Genomic DNA, 23,388 nt, shown 5'->3' with positions numbered 1-23,388 from the left:
CCGGCATGACTCCTGGACTGTCGTCTGGAATTGCTCAAGGTCTAACACAAGGTATGGTACCTGGTATGGCTTCAGCTCTAACACCAACCATGACACATGCAGGCTTACAAATGCCACCAGGAACATTGGCCATGGCAGGAATGGGAGGAATGGCTAATCTGATTGATATGAAGCGAGGTATGCTCGGTGCAGAAGACCCAAGTAGGTAAGTGAGAGTGTTTCTTTATTGATTAAAATGCATTTAACATAACTTAATTTTTCACTTATATCAGTCTTTTGGGAAAATTGGAAATTGTTGTTACAATTTTTTATATCATATTTTCATATTTTGTAGGTATGCTGGTGCAGAATTACAACAAGTTGGGTTGATGGGTGCTGTCAAAACAGAAAGTAGTGTAGAGGATAATAAACCCCTTAATCTTGATTCCTATAACTCAGATCTTCATTTAGAGATAGATGATGATGGGTAAGTTGTCAATAGAGGCTGTTGATTTATTTTTCCAATCAAAACCTGTGAAATCAGGTTCACCTCATCACCTGCATTGAGGATGGTCATAGTCTAGTTCTGGTATTTGTCTCAATTGGTTCTGTTTTTTTTTAGTGAAACTAAGGAGAAAAATATACAATGTTTCATGATTGTAAAAAAGGTTTAAGTTTTCTGAATAATGACATATTTCTATTTAGCTATGGAGCTTGTCCATTTACAGACCCACCAGGATTTTGTTTCACCTGGGCTGGTGCTAGGTCTACCCATGGTGTCTGTACAGGAAAGGTAAGATGGCTAATTTCTTATTTTAAACATCACTTTTCCTCTGTGCCATTGCTCAATTGTAACAATTACCTTTAATTATTTCCTTTCATCTGTTTATCAAAACCGATTTTCTCCTTTGACCTGAGGCATCACAAATTGCCTATCCAAAAGATATTTTCTTTTTCTGTTTTGAATGTCTGAAGTTACTTTTATAAGGGTTATTTTAGAAGATTTGACAGATGGAATATAAAAACCAACTAGGTTTAGAAAGACAATTAAACTGAGTGATTTCAAACTTAACTTTAACTCTGAGTATTGTATTGAGCACATTTGATGCAGTTTAATTCTTTAGAAAAAAATTAATATTATGGAGACCCCTATCACTTTTAAGTCCTTGATGGAGATGAGGCACCAATTCCTATATATATGTATCATAAATAATATACTTAATGATGTTGTTTTCAGGTTTTCTATGAAGTACACATCACTGAAAATTTACCTGTTAATTTTGGACATGATCATAATGAAACCAATCCTCATGTTTTACGAGTTGGTTGGTCTGTTGATTCCAGTTCATTTCAATTAGGTATGTGTTCATTGTTCTTTTTAATCAGAATTGGTCTTGCTCTCTGGAATAAAAACTGAAATCGTTGCAAAAATATGTTTGGTATACTCGCAGCAATATGACGTATTGAGGTCTTTAAAATGTTGAGATTACTAAGATTCTAAATAGCGTTCATGGATTATTGCTTGGATTTTACTAGATATATCTGACATTAAATTTGAACAGTTTCCAATTCTAAAGGATGGGCATTCAAAGCCCCAGATTAAGGAGAGAAAAGACTGATCTAATTCCCCATCACAAACTTGGAATAATTTTAGGTGAAGAACCAATGTCCTATGGTTATGGTGGAACTGGTAGATTTTCTGTTAATAGTAAATTTAGTGTTTATGGTGAATCATTTGGTGCTGGTGATGTGATTGGTGCCATGTTAGATTTAGATTCTTCCCCTGCTACTATATCCTATATGAAGAATGGAACATGGTTAGGAGTAGCAATGCCAATACATGATTATCAAGTTGGCAATGATAAAATGGCATTGTTTCCTCACATTTTATCCAAAAACTCAAGGTAAGTAACTTGTGACTTGATAAATGAAATTCAGCCTCGAAAACCCAGACATTATATTTTATTCTATCAAATATAATATATTGAAATTCCAAACTCAGATAAACATTCAAACAAGATGAAATATCTTTCTCTTCAAAACAAAAGAATGGAGACAGTAGCAGGCATAGAATGCATCTCATGTAGCACAGCAAAGCTAAATAAAATTAAGAAGATTATCTGTTGGTATCTGATGTGATTAGACAAGAATCTTAACTTGTCGAGTCGTCATTTTAACATTCAATCGTGGATAATTCTGAACACACAGAAGGCTGAAATTTCGACGGTGAGCTTTGAACACAGCTTAGCGAAAAAAATTCCCGTTTCTGAGACTAAAGTATGATTGGTGAAAATAAGCTAACAAGAATATGCCAGAATTCCTTACACTTAGCTACACTAAGATCATTTGACATACTGACAAACAAATATTTATTGTATCTGTGTACTATATTATTAGGTTTAGAGTCAATTTTGGTCAGATAGACCCATGGTTTCCACCACCTAGAGGTTATACCTATATAGATAAACTACCAACTTATCAACGAGTTAGAGGTTTACAAGAACCAGATAGATTTGAAGATTGTGAGGTTGGTATAATATATATTGACCGTTTCTCAATAAAAAAACAATGACTAAATACATACGTTTTACTACATTTCATCCATCTTTTGATTGAGAGTATGTACTCTAGCTTCATAACATGCATTGTGTTTAAATCCTTTTTATACGCCCACACGTAAGATGGGCGTATATTGTAATCACCCCGTCGGTCCGTCCGTCTGTTCACATTTGGCTCGTGCTCACTCTACAGGCTACAGTTCTTTATGGATTCTTTTGATTTTTATTTTGTATGTCAATGTTGTTATGAAGATGATCCCTATTGATTTTCGTGATGATCGGATAATTTTTCACCGAAATATCGTGTCTGACTTGATGTTTTACTCTATTAGCTATATTGTGCAACTCGTGCTCACTTTACAGGCTACAATTTTTTACGGATTCTTTTGATTTTTATTTTGTATGTCTATGTCGTTATGAAGATGATCCCTATTGATTTTCATGTTGATCTATCGATTTTCATGATGATCGGATAATTTTTCACCGAAATATCGTGTCTGACCTGACGTTTTACTCTATTAGCTATATTGTGCAACTCGTGCTCACTCTACAGGCTACAATTGTTTACAGATTCTTTTGATTTTTATTTTGTGTGTCAATGTCATTATGAAGATGATCCCTATCGATTTTCGCGATGATCGGATAATATTTCACCTAAATATCGTGTCTGACTTGACGTTTCACTCTATTAGCTATATTGTGCAACCTTGTAGTCACTAAAGACTGTTTAATCATTTCTGACAGCTGCCAGTGGGCGTATGTTACCTTGCCTGGCAAGCTATCTTTCAACAGTGTTTTATAGTGTGAAGAATTTCTGTTAATATTTTTTTACTCCATTTTAAAATGTTTTCACTATTAACTATATATCCAACTTTATACTTAGTTTAATATACCAATGATATTTCAGATGATCATGATAGTTGGTCTGCCTGGAGCAGGTAAAACATCATGGGGTATTAACATGGAGAAGAAACATCCCGAGAAACGGTATAATATTATTGGTTCTGATACATTGATAGACAGAATGAAAGTCATGGGGTTACCTAGGAAACGCAACTATCATGGTAGATGGGAAGTTCTAATTGATAAATCTATGAAATGTTTAAATAGATTATTTAGAATAGGTCAGTGTTTTGGACTTCTCTTTCTCTATCATTTTGGGATTCTTTTTTTTTTAATTTAATAATTCATGGCCACCATTCACAATTTTCAAGAGTTGATTTAGATCTTGAATATAAGTAAATAGCAAGAATTGTAAGATTACATACATGGGTTTAAGGCTCAAATTTCAACGATGAAATATTACTGATTAGCTTACAAAAAAATCATGTCTCTGAAATTTAAGTCCAATTGGTCAACTGGATGGCAAACGTGTCCCTTCAAAATTATTTATATTTATAATTTATAGCTTGTAAGAAAAAGAGGAATTATATATTAGATCAAACCAATGTTTATGCATCAGCGAGAAAACGCAAAATGAAAGATTTTCAAAAGTTTTACCGAATAGCTGCAGTTTTACAGCCAGATAACACTGAATTAGAAATGAGATCATATAAACGTACTCATGAAGACGGTAGGTAGAAATATCATCCAGACTCATTATATAGCAAATCTTTTAGTCAGACAAACTTATTTAAGCACATCAAGGAGGTTTGCAAAATAAATAAGATTAGTATACCTTAGACTACATTTGAAAGTATAACTGCCATACCTATTCTATGTTCTTTACTATTTACACAATAAAAAGGTGGATATTGTTTTTTTTGTTTGAATCCTTGATGTGCATAGATGTCTTTGAATGACTATAACATTTTAACTTTACTTAGTTTGACAGTATTTAAATATAATGTGGGACATTGCCATATGGATTGCGCCAATCTCTTTAATTCTGTCACAGTACAATTGTTGACTTGTTGTCACGCTCTTTTCTGTTTCTAATAAATAAATATGATTTTTGTGAGATATTCTTTTGAATAACTTCACATCTTCAGGGTTTTTGAAATTTTCTGGGAAAAAATTGTTTGAATCTAAGCTAGCCAATTTCAAAATATCTGATTCATTGTTGTATTGGTTAAGAAAAGTTTATTTTTCAAAACGTACATATTTGGATCTGCTGTCCAGTTTTATTTTAGTTTTGATAATGTTAGAATGATATCCAAAAAGGTATTGCATTATATTTTCCAAGGCTAGCAATATGTTGAGTAAGTCATTTATTTGACATCCCTCAACTTTTTTAGTAAGCTCTTCCTCACTTGAATACTTTCTATCAGTGTAATTGTTGTATATGTATGATTGGAATAGTTTATTGTAAAATTAGGGGATTTTCCTGTCATTGTTTAAAATATTGTTAAGTTATCTGCTTTAACAATTTATTTTATCTTAAAAACTGACCAGAATTTATGCATTGTGCATTTTGAGTTTGATATTGTGTCATATTTGATTAGCTCATTGGAGAACAAATTTGACAATATTTGATTTCAGCTTAAATATTTTAAAGTTTTTTCAGATTTTTTATTTCAGTATTTCAGTTAAAATTTTTACTTTTAAGATTTCCTTGTAGCTATTCATTTTCAGCTCTTTTTTCATTCTCATATTATTATCTGGGGATCCATTAGCTATCTGAAAGTAGAAAATATTGTATAATAGGCGTTGTGACTTATTTTGAAAGGAGTATCTTTGTCTTTAGTATTGGTAGGGCTTTTGATGTCACAAATTCCCTTTTATAAATTACTTTTTGATGGAGTCAGTCTAATGCATTTAACTTGGTACTGAACAATTGGAATTTTTATCAATTTTTATGATTTACAGGATGCTTGATAAGATTGTTTATTTAAAGGAACAGTAGATATTAGATTATTAATATATATTGCTGTTTATGATATCCAATACTCATAGAGTGATATTCATTATAAAGTACATGATCTAATGTTTAAAGGAGGCTTTATTATCTTCAAAATAGTTTAATTGTAGCCCATTTGAAAACAGGATTCAAACAACTTTTATTGAACTATAATATGAAGTTTAAAAGTAAAAAAAATTTTAACTGTATTTTGTGCTATCTTGTTTGTCTTTTTATGTGTTTTTGCCAAAATTTCAGGAAAATCAAGGTTAAAAAATATATAGGCATATCATAGGCTATAATATATTATGTGGGACAAATTGGATACAGATAACTGTCATAGACAGTATTCAATGCTCTTTTACTCCATGAGGATAGTTCCCTCTTTACTAATCCTGTTTTATTTATTATTTATCTCTATTGTCCTCCCTGATAAAGCCAGTTTATTTTCAGAATATTCTTTATTAAGGGCAATCTTTTTCTCACCTTTACCTTTTTTTTTTGTTCAACCTGCATCTTAACAATTTAGTTACTATTACATTTTGTTTTTCATCTTATTAGCTTCAAACCTTCAGGACAGGAATAATTCAAATACGTTTCTATATAGTCATTTATACTGTTTGTTTTGTAAATATGAACACTCTCGTTTTGATTTGTTAAATTCAAGCTATTTGGATAAAGTGTACCATGATTTCATCTATTAATTTGTCAGTTTGTTTTTAACTTCGATGCTTATTTTCCAAAATGGATTGCGATAGAGGTGAACCAAATACTAAAATATGTTAATTAGTGTAAGGTTCATTAAATATCAGTTCAACAGTAATCTTGTGAAAAGTTCATTTTGCCATCTTTTGAGAAAAAAAAATGAATTGTATATATCCACGCATTTGGTGAGGTTCTGATAAGGATAGATTAGAACCCATCCATGTAAATTGCAGACAGAGTGATAAAACATTTTTTTTTTTATTTGTCATACTTGTATAAGCTTATTAGATTTTCCAGTTCAGTTGTTATTTGTAACAAAATGGTGCATATTCTGTTTACATTTCAGTTGGTGATGGTATATAACAGTTTATATTTAATATGCTTGAAACATAATGCAAAATATATATTAAACATTTTTAGGAAATTTACTCTTATATTAATAGCCCTGGTGGTGAATATTTTTGCCAATGTAATATTCTAGTAAAAGTGAAATAACTGTTTTCTGTTTGTGTTGCTTCCTATTGTTTCTTAATTGTCAAAAGTTCGAAACTCAAATATAATAGTTACATGTTCTATAGGAGTGCTTCAAGTTCCAAACGATGTAATTCATACATAGTAAGTTGTCCACTAGCAAGACAACAATGAAGTTAAAATAGATATGGTAATATGCCGTAAAATAAAATTATTGTTGGTATTTGTTTGAATAAGATAATGAGCTCATCGAGCTGAGTTTGTAGACTACATGGTATAGAGATTCTTTTTCAGCAAAGAACTTTATTAATATTAGGATAAAATTTTTACAAATATTTTTATCAGGAAAGGATTTTATTTATATCAGGATTAAATTTTATTTATATCAATATAAAACCTTTTTTATATCAGAGTAAAACTCAATTTATACCAGGATCAAACTGTATTTGTATCATGGTAAACCTTTTTTATATCAGGATTAAACTTCATTTACATCAGGATTAAACTTTATTTATATGGTAAACCTTATTTATATCATGGTAAAACCTTATTTATTTCATGGTAAAACCTTATTTATATCATGGTAAAACCTTATTTATATCATGGTAAAACCTTATTTATTTCATGGTAAAACCTTATTATATATATCAGGGAAAGACATTATTTATATCAGGATTAAACTTTATCTATATCTGGATCAAACTTTATTTATATCATTGTAAAACCTTATTTATATCAGAGTAAAACTTAATTTATACCAGGATCAAACTTTATTTATATCATTGTAAAACCTTATTTATATCAGAGTAAAACTTTATTTATACCAGGATCAAACTTAATTTACATCACTCAGGATCAAACTTTATTTGTATCATGGTAAAACCTTATTTTTTATTCGGAAGAACTTTACTTTTATCGGGATAAAACTTTATTTATATCAGGATCAAGCTCTATTTATATCGAGGGTAAAACTTTATTAGTATCAGGCTTAAACTTTATTTATATCAGGGTGAAACTTTACATTGATATAAAACCTTATTTGTATCATGGTAAAACTTTATATCAGGGTAAAACCTTATTTGTTTGGTAAAACTTTATTTTTATCAGGGTAAAACCCTATTTATATCTGGAAGAACTTTATTTATATCAAGAAAAACTTTTTATCGGGGTAAAACTTTATTTACATCAATATAAAACCTTATTTATATCAGGGTAAAACTTTATACCAGGATCAAACTTAATTTATATCACTCAGGATCAAACTTTATTTATATCAGGGTAAAACCTTATTAATATCCAAAAGAACTTTATTTATATCTGTGTAAAACCTTATTTATATCTGGAAGAACTTTATTTATATCTGTGTAAAACCTTATTTATATCTGGAAGAACTTTATTTATATCAGTGTACAACTTTATTGATATGAGGATCAAGCTCGATTTATATCAAAGTAAAACTTTATTTATATCAGGGTAAAACTTTGTTTATATCAGGGTAAAACCTTATCAGGGTAAAACTTTGCATCAGTATAGAGCCTTATTTATATCATGGTAAAACCTTATTTACATTAGGATCAATCTGAATTTATATCAGAAGTGAAATGGATTTATTTCAGGAACAAACTTTTTAAACTTCAAGCAAGCACTTAAGATTCAATATACTCCAACATTTTTTAATAACAGTACATATATTATTTATTCTGACCGAAATTGTGCTATTCATTCAAATTATGTTCATGTAATGCATTGTTAAAACATGTTATTTTAGATAAGGCAACTTTTACTATCAAAATGATTTTTTTACAGGTTTCATAGAAAGTCAAATTGGTTTCAACTTCTGTATTTTTTTCAGCTCTTTTCAGCATTCTTCATTATATATCAATAAGATAATGCTCTCAAGCCTGCTTCATATGTATATATATATATGCAAATTTAATATGATTATGCCATGAAATTTAGCTTCCTGGCTTATTGATGAAAAGATATGTGAATGAAAGTCTATGATTGCAGGAAAATTTGTGCCAGAGGATGCTGTGCGGGATATGAAAGCTAACTTCACTCTTCCAACATATGAGGAAAATCTTTTTGATAGGATAGATTTTATAGAATTACCAAAAGAGTTAGCCGAGCCTTTAGTGCGACAGTAAGTAATGCCCAGCTAATCACTGATTCCCAATATTTTTTACTAGTATTTCTTTCATTTTAAATGTTGTAATAGCATTAGAAGTAGATTAGTATAGATAATTGTTTTACATCTGGAATCACTATTGTTTTTATTTACATATTAGCTTAGCAAACAAATAGTTTTCAATCACAAACAATTTTAGCACATTATGATATTGTGTATGGAAAGGATATATCTATTCATCTTTTTTCTAACTGTCAATATTTATATTTCACTGCATGAGGTGGGTTACATAAGGAATTGTTTGGGAATTCTGATAAAACTTGTTTTATGTTATTTTATTCCATTCAGCCAGCAAATCAGCCAGTTTATTTTCTTTCACCATTCCTGACAATTTTTCTTTTTAAAAAGACTTGCAAAAAAGGAAATATCCCACTAACAAACAAATATTGATCTTATGATTCTTTTTTATGTGAAAAACAGTCTCCTCATGCTTTTGTTTTTTAAACATGCAGGTTGTCTCGAATTTAATCAAAAAATAATATGCAAAATATCGAGTTATGCACATTTCTTCTAATACCATTTCTTATCTTTGAATATGAATGTTTTTTATTTGTCTATTGTGTCAAATCAAATTCTCTAAAACAGCTATAAAAAGTATTTTGTTTTTTTAGCTTTTTGTTTATGTTTGTGTTTATATTATGAGTAATCAGAGAGGGGCTGTAGGGTATGGTAAATGGGTGTTTGTGTTTAATGTTTAATGATTAACAATGTATAGAGCTGTTGGCTAGATGGTATATATGATATTTCAGATATAATGAAGAATGTAAAGCTTTGAAGAAGAACTACAGTAATAGTGGTAGATCTAATCAGGAAAAGGGACAGGTAAGATATCCACAACACAAGGGTTAATATTTACTCTATAATGTTGTGGGAATTTTAAGGAGGTTTTCTGGATGTGTATTTCTTATTGCATCAGTGATGTCTGTGGTTCCTGCAATTCATAGAAATGCTTGATTGTACATCTGCTGTAACAAAAGCTGTTTTTGATATCTAGAAGACATAATAAAATACTTAATTTAGGTGGAACCACAGACGTCTGACTATAAATTAGAATAGATTCTATCAATGTCCCTGATACTTATACAAATTTTAAAAACTTTAATGCAATCTTTCTTTTTTTATTAATTGATGATTAAACATGTTTTGTGTAAGCTTTTAGAATTTTACCTCCAACAGTAGGAATTTAAGTTATGCAGCCATAAAGAAGTGTTTGAAAAAGTTCTGACATGGAAATGATTTTGAAACTCTAAGTTTTAGGAGTGTATCCCCTTACCTTACCTTATGATATAGTTTTGCTGGTTAAATTGGTTGAATTAACGATGGTCATGAATATTTCAGTATGGAAGTGGTAACCAGTACCAGTCACAAGACCAATATTATGGTCAACAGAGTGGTGGATATCAAGGAAGATATGGTGGTCAAGGTAATGTTGGAGAACCACCATCTAAGAGATCGAAACAAGATTCTGGTAGTGCTCTTGACTTCATCAAGCAAGAGTATGCTGAAGAAGAAAAAGCCTTGAAAGAAGAACCAAAATGGGATACAAATATTTATGGTGGTAACAGTATATTTAATCAGCCAGCCTTCCATTTTCAACCTGGTCAGCTTCAACAGGCACCATTCCATGCCATACAATTACAAGGGCAACTTTCACAGGACATGTTAAGACAGATGTCGCAAATGAAGCCACCAGTTTGGCCACCTTCAGGTAAAGAAACAGGAAGTCCCTATACCGAAGCTGGATGGCCAGTAAAATCTGAACCACAAGATACGGGTCATTTTCAAGGATACCAAGGCAACCAAGGACAAGGTAATTCTGGTGATTGGCAACAAGGTAATTGGAATCAAGATAAAGGCAAAGGTGATCAGTGGCAACAGTCTGGTGCTCAACAAAAGCATGGATTCTCTCAGTCAAAACCATATGAAAACCAAAGTCAAAGTTCTGCTGGAAGACAAGATGATAGACGATCAAATGATCGAAACAATGACCAGAGTAGATATAGTGGAAGGCAGGATATTGATGATAGACAAGGCCGAGATTCCTATCGTTCAAACCAAAAGGATGACCAGTTTGGACGATCCAGCAACAGGTCATATGATAATGATGGGAGAGATTCAAGGAGTAAATCACACTATGACTCTTCAAGACCAGGATCTAGAGATAGTGGTTATAGCCGAGATAGAGATTACAGAGATAATGCTAGTTCTAGAGATTCTAGTTATAGCTCTAAGGACAGATCAGATTCTAGGTTTCCAGAGAGATCATCAGACAGACCATTCAGGACAGATTCGAGAGATAGTTCTCTTTCTGATCATAGACAAGGTAGTGATCGTAGCTCAGGTTATGGACCATCACCTGGTGATGTATCTGCTGGTAGTAATAATGATAGACATGTTGTAAAAGACAATCAAGAAAGCGGTAGAGTTAGGAAACGAAAATCGAAATGGGACATACCTAGTGAAGATGGTGCTAATGATAGCCCTCCTGTCCCACCTATTCAGGTCAAAACCCCTGCAAATCTTAGTGCTATTATTGCTAAACTAGAAAAAGCTGGTAAAGATCATCAGAATTCAGAAACCAAGAATGCTGGTGATTCTTCTGAAAAAGATTCTGAAAATGTCCCAAAACCAGACTTCTCCCTACCACCCCCAAATATGGACATGTCAGGTCCACCCCCAGGCATGCCTCCCCGACCACCTTTCCCCCCTAGAGGATTTCCTGGAGGTCACAGATTTCCAGGTCATGGTCCACCTCCTCCACCTCCTCCATTTGGACCTGGAAGTGATGGTCCTCCAAGAAACTTCCGACCAAGAAACCCACAAAATTTTGGGCCAGGTCCTCAAGGTCCAGGTCAGTGGAATCATCCACCTCCTCCTCCACCATTTGGTAATGGACCTAGAGGACCTCCTGGAATGGGTCCTAGAGGACCTGGCGGGCCTAGAGGACCAGGTGGGCCAAGAGGATTTGGTGGGCCACGTGGTCCAGGTGGGCCTAGAGGACCTGGTGGACCAAGAGGTCCTGGTGGTCCAAGAGGTCCACGACCTCCAATGAACCCAAGATTTGGTGGAGATAGATTCTCTAGACCTCCAGGAATGAGATGGCAAAACCCCCGATAACTTTCAGGTTCATTTAGTTTAGTATTTTAATGACAAAACCGAAAAAGTGAAAGTGCTTATTTTAATCACATTTCAGATACCTGCACTACTATATATAGGTTCATCACGTTGATTTTTTTGCTTGTTTGTGTTGAAAGTTTTTTTAATTTCTTTTATAGACTGTCTTGTGTACTTTACGTTGCCATAAGTTAAAAATGTATGATTAATTTTATTGTCATGTTTGTCATATGTAGCCTGCTTTATGAATTCCTTTTTAGCTTCACATAGCTCATATCATCTGAAATAAGAACATTTAACAGGTAGCAAAAAAAAACTAAAAACTAAGGTTGTTTTACTTTTTGATTATATATTTTGTACTATAATATGAACATGATTACTACTAACAACATAAGTATGCTAACATTATGTATATCAATATGAAATTCTGAGTATTGATATTGTCTCACATTTTTCACATTAGTGAGAGTTTTTTTGTTTATTTTAAAAACATATTTCTCATACATTCTTGAAAACTAGTGCCAAGCACAACCAGCAAACATAGTTTATAGAAAACATCAGTAGATTTTCAGGATAGGTTAGGAAAATACAGAATATAATTTTTTTTATATAAAAAGTTATTTAAAAAGCATTTAATTATTATCTAATTACTTATAATTTGTTGGGGACTTAATTAAAAAAAAATTTCTGTTTTTGAATTGAGTAATTGTCTGACTAATATAATTCTGCATGATTAATGCCTCAGGTATATATCTTATGCTTACTGCACTATATGATTAAATTTATTTTTCCCTGTTTTGTTAAATGATGTATGTATCCAGATATATCTCTCATCATTATTCTAACTTGTTCATTGGTTAAAGGTAACAGTTTTTAAATGACAACATTTAGTTATTAATGTACAAAATGTAATTATTCTTGTATGGTAAAAAAAAAACATGGTGGTCATTTCTGATTGATTGAAGTGAATTCTTGCAATTATGTATGTGAGGTAAAGTAGCTTTTAGATAGTCTTGTTTGTACAATACAAAATAAGCTTTTTCTTCAGTTTCTATTCAGTTTTCAGCCTTTCATTTCAGCATCTTCTTTTCAGTGATAACTATTTCAGTTATAGTTACTACTGTAATGTTTGTTTGTTGATGTGTATTTGTCTTGTTTAATTGTCAATTTGAATTCAATTATGGAGTATTTATTTATGAAATGAGAAAATTGAATGTGATTTAAAGAATTCAAGGGATCATTATCTATTTTAGCTTATCATCATAAGAATTAAATAAAAAGAGTTGAAAATCTTGGCCTTTTGAAATACTTCATAGTAACATTGGAAAGTTAACACCCATTTTTAAATCTAGCTGTCCTGATGAGGATTGTTTATGGTTAACAATTATTAGTAGCATAAGATGAGCAACTCAAGTAAAGGAGGAGATTCCAATTGTTCTGTCAACATGTGATAATGAAACCGGAACACAAACATTTACATGCTTAAGTTTTAATCTCTTTTATGGTAGATTTGTGCACAGCAGTGTTCAATAATCTAATTTTTCAGAAAAATGAAAGGATCTTTTACTAGATTTTATTTAGGAGTTATCACAAATAATACACAACATAAATGATGGAAATAAATGGTGTATTTGTATTTATCTTCACAATGTCCAGAGATTACAAACTTTGTACTTAAATATTTACTGCAATAGTCACTATTCTTGTATTACAGGATGCAGAGCTTCATTTACAAACTTCCATGATACAAGAAAGGTGACTTTTTCAGTCAAGGTATTAGTAGGAAGTTTGTAGTAGCTTGAAATGAATCCTTCAAGATGAAAAAATTTCACTTATTAATAATGTCTACATGATCTTCTGGGATATTGATTAAATGCAACTTTTATGACATTGATATTACTTTACAATAATCACTATTATACTTATACTTCAATCTTGACGAAAGTAGTAGTACTAGCTTTCCTATAGTATATCATAACTCTTCCTTTTTACCTTTATCACCTTTCACTAGAATAAACAGTTACATATCATTAATAATAACCACAAAGTTAATATTGTACCTTGTAGATAAATACATGTAAACCATCATATCATGCATCATCTAGGTCAACAAATATATATCTCAGTCAACAAATACATGTAAATCATCATATGTATCATCTAGGTCAATAAAAACATGTAAACAATCATGTCATGTATCATCTCGGTAAACAAATACATTTAAATCATCATATGCATCATGTAGGTCAACAAATACATGCAAACTATCATATTATGAATCACTTAAGAGCACCTGACAGAAAGTTGGATCGATCTGCTTGTAGGTTTTTTTTTAAGTTTAAACCCTCTTGATTAGTACTTACTTTCTGAACTAGACCCTTCATTTTGTGACCGCATGTCTTCATCTAAACATTCTAAAAAACAATGATTGGTTGCATATTAACATATTTAACTCATTTCAAATTTATTTTAAAAAGAAGCTAGTTATCAGTTTCTAATTTACCCCAAAGAGTGGAAAATGCAATTTAAAGATTAATAAGGCATAACATCAATCTAAAAATTAACAAAATACTTTGAGAATAAGAGACCATAAGTAACTTGACATTTTACCATTATTTTGCGGATTTAAAACCAGATTTCTACAGAAATAATCAAGGAATGGTTGATCTTGATGATTATAATACCAATCTTCTATATCTTCATCATATTCTTCTACTAGAGCATAACACTGAAACGCAAATAGTGTAAACCATACAGCAGGTTTAAATAGTAAAGGTTGTTAAAAGGTGACTGCATTGTTAAATCAAAAATTATTATTTGATTCAATGATTAATTTATTCATGTTCACAATCAAGATGCTATGATCAGACCTACAATTAAAACAGTAGGTATACAATTTACCTTTCTTTGCATCTGTGTGATTTCTACAGATGGTTTATCCCACATTTCATGTGGCATTCCTAATTCTACCTTCACTCCTTTATTTCTAAAATAATAACCATATTTATCTTAACTTAGTTTTCACTTTTCAGATGAAAAATAAGTTGATACCCATGAAAAAGATTTAAGCTCTGTACGCTACAGGCTGCTTATTTAAGAGAAATAATTAAACAAGCTGAAATATGATAAGAAAGCTTAAATATACACCTCATCTACAAACTTTCCCTTGCTGCATACTGCATTATCTGGCTTCATTAGATTTAAATTATACCTACACAAGACCATGTAAAGCTTCCATGGTTTGGGATCTTCCTTTGGCAAATCTCTCAATTCCTGTTTTCTCCTTATGTACACTATATTCTAAAATTCTATCACATATATTAGGTTCTTGTAAAGCTTCAATTAATCTTAATTCACTGAAATATACAATTGGACAGACGTAAAAAATGTCTGAAATGTTCTGGCAAGGCATCATTTCATTTCTTGAATTCTAATTAATGAGAGCTAATTAACTCACACTGATAAAAATCATTTAGTTTCCGCTACAATATTTATTATAATTGCACAATGAAGAGAATAAGATGGGTTTTAGCTCTTGACTGAAGTTTGAAAATGCTAAGAAGAAAAAATTAATTGTGAAAAAATCTGCAACAGTATAAGCTTATTCATAAATCAAAACATCAATTAAGCACTTTTTTTCATATATTAAATCATAGACCCTATAACGTCCATGAATGATTAAATTTGATTAGCCCACTCACGAAAAATTATATTTTTTCTTTTTCTTGGTGTCTAATCCATGACCAGTTTCTATGACTTCTTTAGATTTACCAGTTTCATCTAGCCTTAACTGTAATTCCTCAGCCAAAATTCTACAAACTAAACATAAAAACAAAGATTTTTAATACAATATCAACTACCAGCTGGCCTACAAAATACTACAGTCTTAGTCCTAGTTTGATTTTTTCAACACAAGTTCTATTTATCATGTGAAAACTATTGTATACCTTCACATAAAGTTGCCTCTTGTACACCATCACTGTCATCAGCATGCAGATAACCTATAGATACTATGATCAACAGTGTCTGGAAAAACATAAATGCCATAGTATGACAATTTCAACCTAAAACTAATGGGCATAATTTAAACAAGGAAATTATACATTGGAAGTATCCATGTGCATTTGTTGTTATTTTTATGTGGTCTGATTTCATTGGTTTATGTTTAGAGTCTCGATTAATAAGACACTATTAGAACCATCAACCGGAAGTTTAACTGTCAAATCTTCACGAAATTATGGTGGTTTTTCTAAAAAGAAAATTGTGTCTGTTTATGAATTGCATTGCATAGGGATATTTTTTGGGCCTTTTTCGTCCCTTTGTTGAGAGTAACCAGAATTACATCGATATTATTCCGTATCATAATGATTTTTTTTCCAAAAAAATGGTGATAATTTTGAGCCTTATAAATCTAGTCTATTTTATTGCTCATTTTTGTGTGGGCGTGGTAGTCTGTAAAAGGAAGAAATTCGAGAAGGAAGCGAAATTCGTGTAGACTGACCATAGTCCGCGAATTTCTTAAGTACTGTAGTTTAAGAACATCCCTTGTAGTTAAGGTAAGAGGTGGAATCATAAGACTTTAGGTTCAGAGAAGATGTTTATACCATATAACTCACCTTCCTTAAAAAGGAAAAAGGAAGTAGGAAAGCCTGCAAAAAGTTATTCTAAGCACCTGTCCTGTGACTGTGTAGGCTGTAACTGTTTTACTTAATGCTTGGACAGCTTTCTGCCAAGTTTTGGCTAACCTCTTCATGAAAATTACTAATTGAAAAAAACATTAATTCGAAATAGATTCATTTGGGATTTGCATAACACTGATAACCAAGTAGGCTACTGCCTTAGTTAATCTGAACAATAATCTTGATGTTTGGCCTAGGCTACTTATTATGAGTTTATGACTGATGTTGCCTCTAAGATTGTCTCTTTGTTCTTATTGAGATAATTGTATATTTTCAGGATTATTTAGAGCATCATAATGGCTGAAAAACATAACTTTGGTATTCAACCTGTGACCTGCCATACTTTCAATAAAGATAGATCAGGTAATAATATATTTAGATATTCAGAATCCATCTTGACCATTTGATGTTATATAAATTGGAATATTACTGAAAAAAATCTTAGTCTTTGGGTACTTGGAAACTCCAAAGGTTAATACTTGGAAGCTTAATTTTACAAAATTATAACATTACAGTAGGTCTGAAGTGGTATCTTTCCGCTAATGTTGTTGTTTCTTTTTACAATTTGATAGGCTTGGCTTTATCACTGAATTCATCAGAAGTCAAGATCTATAAGAAGAATGGAAGTAAATGGCAGCCAACATCATCATTACAAGAACATGGTCAGAGGGTCACCAGTATAGATTGGGCTGCTAATAGTAATAAAATTGTTACTTGTGGGGCAGTAAGTTTATTTGCTTTTTTGTGTGTAACGTGCACAAAGCTTATCATGGTCCAGAAGGGACGTTTTCTGTAATTAGATACAGTGGTATTAAGGTCAGTTTTGTCTTTTGATATTGTGTCATGAAAAGATTATTTAGTGAGCACTATTTTGACTTCTTTGTAATAGGATAGAAATGCTTATGTTTGGACTATGAACTCTGATGGTACATGGAAACCAAATTTGGTTATTCTGAGAATTAATAGAGCTGCTACTTTTGTTAAATGGTCCCCTAATGGTAAGTGTATACTTTCTTTGGAACCTTATAGGGAATACCTTGAAATGTGAATCTTAATGATATGACACAGAGCTATTTATAGCAATAGTGGTTTAATTTGCAGCAGATGGTATAGTGAAGTAAAGAACTTTGAGTACTACGACAATCACCATCATCCAATATATTTCAAGAGCCCATTGGTTGTTAGATTACACAGACTACACCTCATTATATATCCAGAATTTATAGAATTGTTTATTAGCCTACAGAGATGAAGATCTGTAAATTTTGATTTGAAATTTCGTATTCTAGAGAAGAAATTTGCTGTTGGTAGTGGGGCTAGATTAATATCTGTATCTTACTATGAAGAAGATAATAATTGGTGGGTTAGTAAACATATTAAAAAACCCATTAGATCAACTGTAACATGGTGAGTGTGTTATAATATTATGTAATATGTAATCACAGTCATTAAATGAGGATATGATATATTTCTGTGAGGGATCTTTAATGTGCATAGTCTGTAGCACACAAGGTCTCAGTTTATTGTCCCATCCTAACAACTAGACACTTTATCCAGGTCATTGACAGAGGAAAACAGGGTTGAAAAATCTGAACATATTATCTTGATCTTTACCACCAGAATTGAACCCTTGATCTTCTGGTTAGCCAACAAGAGTCTAACTCACTGAACCCCTGTTGGCCCCTTAGTGGTTGCCGAGTTATGTCCATTGTCTGTGGGGTAGTTATGTTTGGTTTAAAATGTAAGTTGTTGGCATCTAATTCCTTGAAGAAATAGAAAGATAGTTTTATCTCTGCCATATTCATGTCTTAAAAAAATGAATTTTATTATTTTAGCTTAGATTGGCATCCTAACAGTGTGTTGATAGCAGCAGGTTCAACTGATTTTAAAGCACGGTCAGTATTTAGAATTTAATTTACACACTAATTTTTCATTAGCTATATAGTTCATATTTTAATCTATTCTTGTATTATTTTAGGCTTTGGGTAGGTGTTTAAAGTTGTATAATATTTTAAATTGTAGAGTTTTCTCAGGTTATATTAAAGAATATGACCCTAAACCAGAAGCCTGTTCATGGGGATCAAAGATGCCATGGGGAGCTCTGATGGCTGAGCATTCCAATGGTAGTGGTAAGTACTTTATTTTATGTAAATGACTTTGATTGACTGCAGGTCTTACAATTAAATTTGAGGTGCTTGTAACTTGAACACTTGTTGACGTTTTGTAACCAGGATTGTCGTCCTTGTATCCTTTTTTGAGACTCCACATGGCTTATTATTTCATTTTATGTATTACTTTCAGGTGGATGGGTACATTCTGTATCATTTTCACCAAGTGGTGACCGTTTGGTCTGGGTAGGACATGATTCCAGTGTTAATGTAGTAGATGCTGCCAAGGGGGCCACGTAAGTAATTTTTGAGACAAGAAAGTTGTAAGAAATATTCAAATGAAAATTTGATGAGATATTACCTTATAAAAATAAGTTTGTAAAAATGATAGAGCAGTGGATTTTGTCATTATTATTAGTGATATTGATATCTCTTGTTGTCCATGTTCTCAATGATAGGTTATTTCATTAAAAGACAATTTGGGCTAGGCATATGCTTTTATTTGGTTTTTGATTGGTGTATATTGTATAAACTATATTTCAGATTAACTAGTGTAAAGGGAAATTTCCTGCCATTTAAAAGTGTAACATGGGTGACAGAGAACAGTCTAGTAGCTGCTGTAAGTATTAATTCAGAATAATGTTAAAAATGTTCTAAAATCTTTCAAATGTTTGCATCATCTGGTAATACCAGTGTTAACACCTTAATTGGATTAGCACAATTGTTGCTGAAACAGAGCTCTTATCAATTGGTTAACTCTTTATACTTGTGTATCCCTTTAAAATAGTATATGTTAATCTGCCTTTAATTGATATTTTAGGGTTATGATTGTAATCCAACAGTATTTACCTATGATGATGCCGGAAAGTTAACTTTGATAAATAAACTGGATCAATCTCAAGAAAAAGCTGCTGGAACAATGAGGTAGGCCTATTTTTATCCTGTGTCTCATTCTTAAAGAGATTGTTAGAGGTTTTCTAACCTTTGAAGTCTATCCGGAACACTGATAGCATCAATTTGCACCATTCCAATTTCCAGATGTCAGTGGTTCTTGCAATTCAACTAAAACTGAGCATTTTATGAAATGGTTATTGCAAAAGCTGCTAATATTACTCAAGGCCCTTGCTGATAGTTATGTCATAAATTGACTCCGACGTCAGACAAAAATTGAAATGGTGCAGATCAATGCTATCAGTGTCTCCAATACACTCACAAAGACTAGAAAACTTTTTAACAATATCTTTTATTCTTAATTTCCATCTTTATTGCCAATTTCATTCTTAAGATGTTGACAAAAACTGCCTCTTGCAGACAAGAAAGCTGTAATTCTCAGAAATCAGAATGTGAAAGAGAGAATAATTCTGAAGAAGAAGAAGAAGAAGAGGAAGAAGAAGAATGGTCTATGTACAGGTTGGATGGAATGATGACAAAAATGTCATAACAGAGACGTGCTCTAATGTTTGTTTTAGTACAGATTTAACAGAAAATTAACGCTAAAATCTGCATGGTTTGTGGATAGCATGAAAATGTTTTCTTTTCAGAGTACCCTTTTCCCTGAATAACACCTCAATAGTTAAAAATATCTGACTGTATGATTTTATTAGGAGATTTAAGAGCATGATGTGATAGAACATAGGGCTTGTATTGAATTTGAGTTTGACACGTCATGTAGTTAACTAACTAGTTTAATCTTTACAGCAGATCTTCCCCAAAATGAAATTTACCATATGATAAGTTTGATGTAATAGCATGTGTAAGCTGCTTATTGTTTTCATGAGAAAATATAACTAACATTTCAAGATGTTCAATTACCTATACTTTTATCATTAAGATAGATTTGTTTGTTTAATAACTAAGAACTAGAAAGGCTATCAGACTACCATTGCTATCAGAAAGTGACCACCAAGATCGGCAGCCGCGTCCAAGGCTTCAGCCTGACCGTAGCGACCCTGCTACATGTCTCAGCTTCGGCCTGGAGAAAATTGCCAGAGTAAATAAATGTAAAATAGCTGCTATTTAGTCATAGAAAAAAATAATATTCATTTTGCTTCAAATTCAAATCTAATTTATCATTACAGTGCTATGAATAGATTCAAGAATTTCGATACTAGAGCTACATCAGGTGATTCTACTAGTGAACTAAAGACACAACATCAAAATACTATCACGTAAGATATCTTATCTTATACTTATGTCATTGTCACTCACATTCATTGAGGCTGCTTGGTGATTTCAATTTAATCTCCCAATATTATAGATATGTCTTAATTTGAGGACATGTTTTGTTAGGATAAGAGTTTTTGTTGATTTATATCATATACTTTGTGTCTTTCAAGATAAAATGGTTGAAAAATATCTATTTAATTTATCTTTCAGTGAGATAGGTATATACTCAGGGACTAAAGCTGATTGTACCAAGTTTTCTACATCTGGAGTAGATGGAAACATTATCATTTGGGATATCAAGGTAAATTAATCATTTAAACTTAGGTACTAGAATATATACTTGTATATGAAATTCATACCATTGTGAAATAGACATACTAGGGCTATCCACTTTAAAGTCCATGGTTCACCATTATCGGGAGTAGATGTGGGTCTTGAATATATGTAAATCATTTTATGGACAAACATGGATTTGAAGGCTTAAATCTAGCTTAACTAAAAAAAAAATTCCAGTTTCTGAGACTAAGATATGTTCATCAAATGGATAGTGAACCTGTTCCTTGTCTGTAGATGAGTTTTGTATCTTGAGGGAAAAAAAGAGGCAAATGATGGCCCAATATTTGTACATTATAAGTATATAAGGTAGTGCATGGGTAACTGTGCTCTTCAATATTTTAAAGAATTATATTTTTAATTTCAGAGTTTGGAGAAAAGTATTGCTGGATTGAAGATTGCTTAAAGATACTGTACATATACAAATATTTAACTGAAAAACCATTATCAAACCATTTGACCAAACCAAATTTTGTAACAGTAGACAATTTCTCTTTGTATAAATAAAATATAACTCCAAAACTTTTGTTTAGTCTATCAAATGATACAGTAGTGACTGTAGTTACAAGTAAAATTACCTAGTTTTATAGATTTATTGGATTATAGGGGGATTCTGTTGTATAGTTATAACACCAGGTAGGTCCACTGATGAATATATTATATAGTCTTATTGGCCAAGTTTGAAAATTTAAATTTGATATAAATCTGATTTATGTATTTATTTTTTTTTGATTGAACCCTGGTTCTTCCCTTCCTAAAATTACATTGGACTGCTCATATAATTATTTGGAATCAACCCAAATGTGCTTGAATATGTTTCCTGTTTGATTTGGCTAACAAAAATATTTACAAAGATTTGAAACAATTTAATGACACTTTTACTAGAACAGATACATTTATAAGAGTTAAAAGTGTACAATAAAAGTTGGTAATTTACATATAAAATAAATCTTAAACTGTACAAACAATATACATAATAACATCTATAAATAATATATATATACAATTGCCAAGTTTGTATCATATTGCAATCTATTGGCACAGATACAATCACTAAGTCTTTTAAATATATTTTTGACACAAAAATTCAAAGCCATTCTTTAACTTACAAATAATTTCTCAAAGTGATGTATTTACCAAAAAGAAAATTTGTTATTATGAATGCATTACTTATAAATGCAAAGGACATGTTATGGTATTTAATTTGGTTCCCCAGTCCAATAAATCCTTTTAATATTAGTATAATATAATACACTATCACAATAACAAACTATAATAATATTACATCAATAAATATTATATTCATATATTATACTCTTATAGCTTTTGTCTTTACACTGCCATATCACTGAGCAAGCAAAAGTTTTGAGAATATTTCCTGAATTTCTGACCTGTTTTAGTTGGGATCTTGTCAACATAATGTGCGTCAACTATTTACAAAAACAATGTATTTCATGCACCCTCCATTACTTATTCAGGACTACCAATTGGGTTGTTATGCCAGACGCGTCTGATTGTAGCTGAAAAGTAGCTGACTGCCTTTTAAGCCTAAAGATATTTCATTCCATACTAACTTTCGTGAAATTACAAATATGAATCATTTCTCAAGTTTAAAATAACAATCCAAACTATCTATATACATTTTAACAAACTCAAGAGTAGGAATCCAACTTTAATACTCAAATCAGACAAAGAAAAGTATTTCTATATATCCCAAGTAACTAAACATCAAGTTGAAAATATTTGTACAATGCATTGAATAAATATTGAGGATGTTTTATAGCTACCACAGTGTGTTGCATACTCAATAAGAGGTGTTATAAGATATTGTTGTTTATATTATTGTTTTATATAGTATGTATTATTGAGGAAGATTTGGATATACTGGTGTCTGATGCTGATTTTCTTTCATTGGTATTGGTTTTGTTTTCACCACATTGATCTGTAATAGATAAATTATATTCAAATTTATCAGAAGGAATTACCTTTAGAAAATGAAAGGATTGGATTTTCACATCCTACTTTTCTGCACTTTATGGGCTAATAAACCCTGGACCTTCAGGTTAGTGAGCAAGCATGTGACTCACTGAGCCACCGCGGCTCCAAGATATCTAGAGGGAAGGTCTCAATACATTCCAAACAATATATGAAGCAAATATACAGGCTTAAATAGTCTGCTAATATGAAATAAAAATATAACAAAAGCCCATGACAACAGTCTGAATCATGTTCTAATTTAACCAAACTT

At 31.5% G+C, this 23,388-nt stretch overlaps 3 protein-coding genes across 3 annotated transcripts; 2 read left to right on the top strand and 1 right to left on the bottom strand.

The window, feature by feature from the left end:
* Window positions 1–718: 718 nt before the first annotated feature.
* Window positions 719–8,696, top strand: LOTGIDRAFT_52845 (hypothetical protein; the record flags this gene model as incomplete). The annotated part of the gene is made up of 7 exons (XM_009065211.1): window positions 719–772; window positions 1,217–1,337; window positions 1,634–1,883; window positions 2,377–2,506; window positions 3,445–3,661; window positions 3,946–4,110; window positions 8,563–8,696. Coding segments are annotated over 7 exons (1,071 nt in total), but the record flags the coding sequence as incomplete, so codon positions are not given.
* A 4,715-nt stretch (window positions 8,697–13,411) lies between these two features.
* Window positions 13,412–15,981, bottom strand: LOTGIDRAFT_204607 (hypothetical protein). Its single transcript, XM_009065304.1, has 7 exons — window positions 15,802–15,981; window positions 15,556–15,673; window positions 15,070–15,210; window positions 14,756–14,840; window positions 14,465–14,582; window positions 14,218–14,268; window positions 13,412–13,861 (listed from the first exon to the last, which is right to left on the bottom strand). Exons 1-7 carry the CDS (start codon window positions 15,899–15,901, stop codon window positions 13,827–13,829), a joined length of 648 nt encoding a protein of 215 aa, XP_009063552.1. The 5' UTR covers window positions 15,902–15,981; the 3' UTR covers window positions 13,412–13,826.
* Window positions 15,982–16,829: 848 nt separating this feature from the next.
* Window positions 16,830–21,546, top strand: LOTGIDRAFT_167800 (hypothetical protein; the record flags this gene model as incomplete). The annotated part of the gene is made up of 12 exons (XM_009065303.1): window positions 16,830–16,896; window positions 17,106–17,257; window positions 17,423–17,531; window positions 17,823–17,940; window positions 18,369–18,428; window positions 18,556–18,662; window positions 18,835–18,937; window positions 19,185–19,260; window positions 19,462–19,565; window positions 20,720–20,809; window positions 21,018–21,108; window positions 21,508–21,546. The coding sequence occupies 12 exons, from the start codon at window positions 16,830–16,832 to the stop codon at window positions 21,544–21,546; spliced, it is 1,116 nt and encodes a 371-aa protein (XP_009063551.1).
* Window positions 21,547–23,388: the final 1,842 nt, after the last annotated feature.

Source organism: Lottia gigantea (assembly GCF_000327385.1).
Source record: "Lottia gigantea unplaced genomic scaffold LOTGIsca_69, whole genome shotgun sequence".
Taxonomy (NCBI): domain Eukaryota; kingdom Metazoa; phylum Mollusca; class Gastropoda; family Lottiidae; genus Lottia; species Lottia gigantea.
The sequence above is the reverse complement of the archived record's forward strand: the minus strand, read 5'-3'. Positions and strand labels throughout refer to the sequence as shown.

What these genes read in the sequence shown, in the direction of transcription:
- LOTGIDRAFT_204607 (XM_009065304.1), bottom strand. Translation starts at nt 15,901, where the DNA reads ATGGCATTTATGTTTTTCCAGACACTGTTGATCATAGTATCTATAGGT. An exon ending in TCACACAGATGCAAAGAAAG is followed by an intron (nt 14,583 to 14,755) that starts GTAAATTGTATA and finishes TTTGCGTTTCAG; the next exon opens with TGTTATGCTCTAGTAGAAGA. An exon ending in TGAAGGGTCTAGTTCAGAAA is followed by an intron (nt 13,862 to 14,217) that starts GTAAGTACTAAT and finishes TGTTTATTCTAG; the next exon opens with TGAAAGGTGATAAAGGTAAA.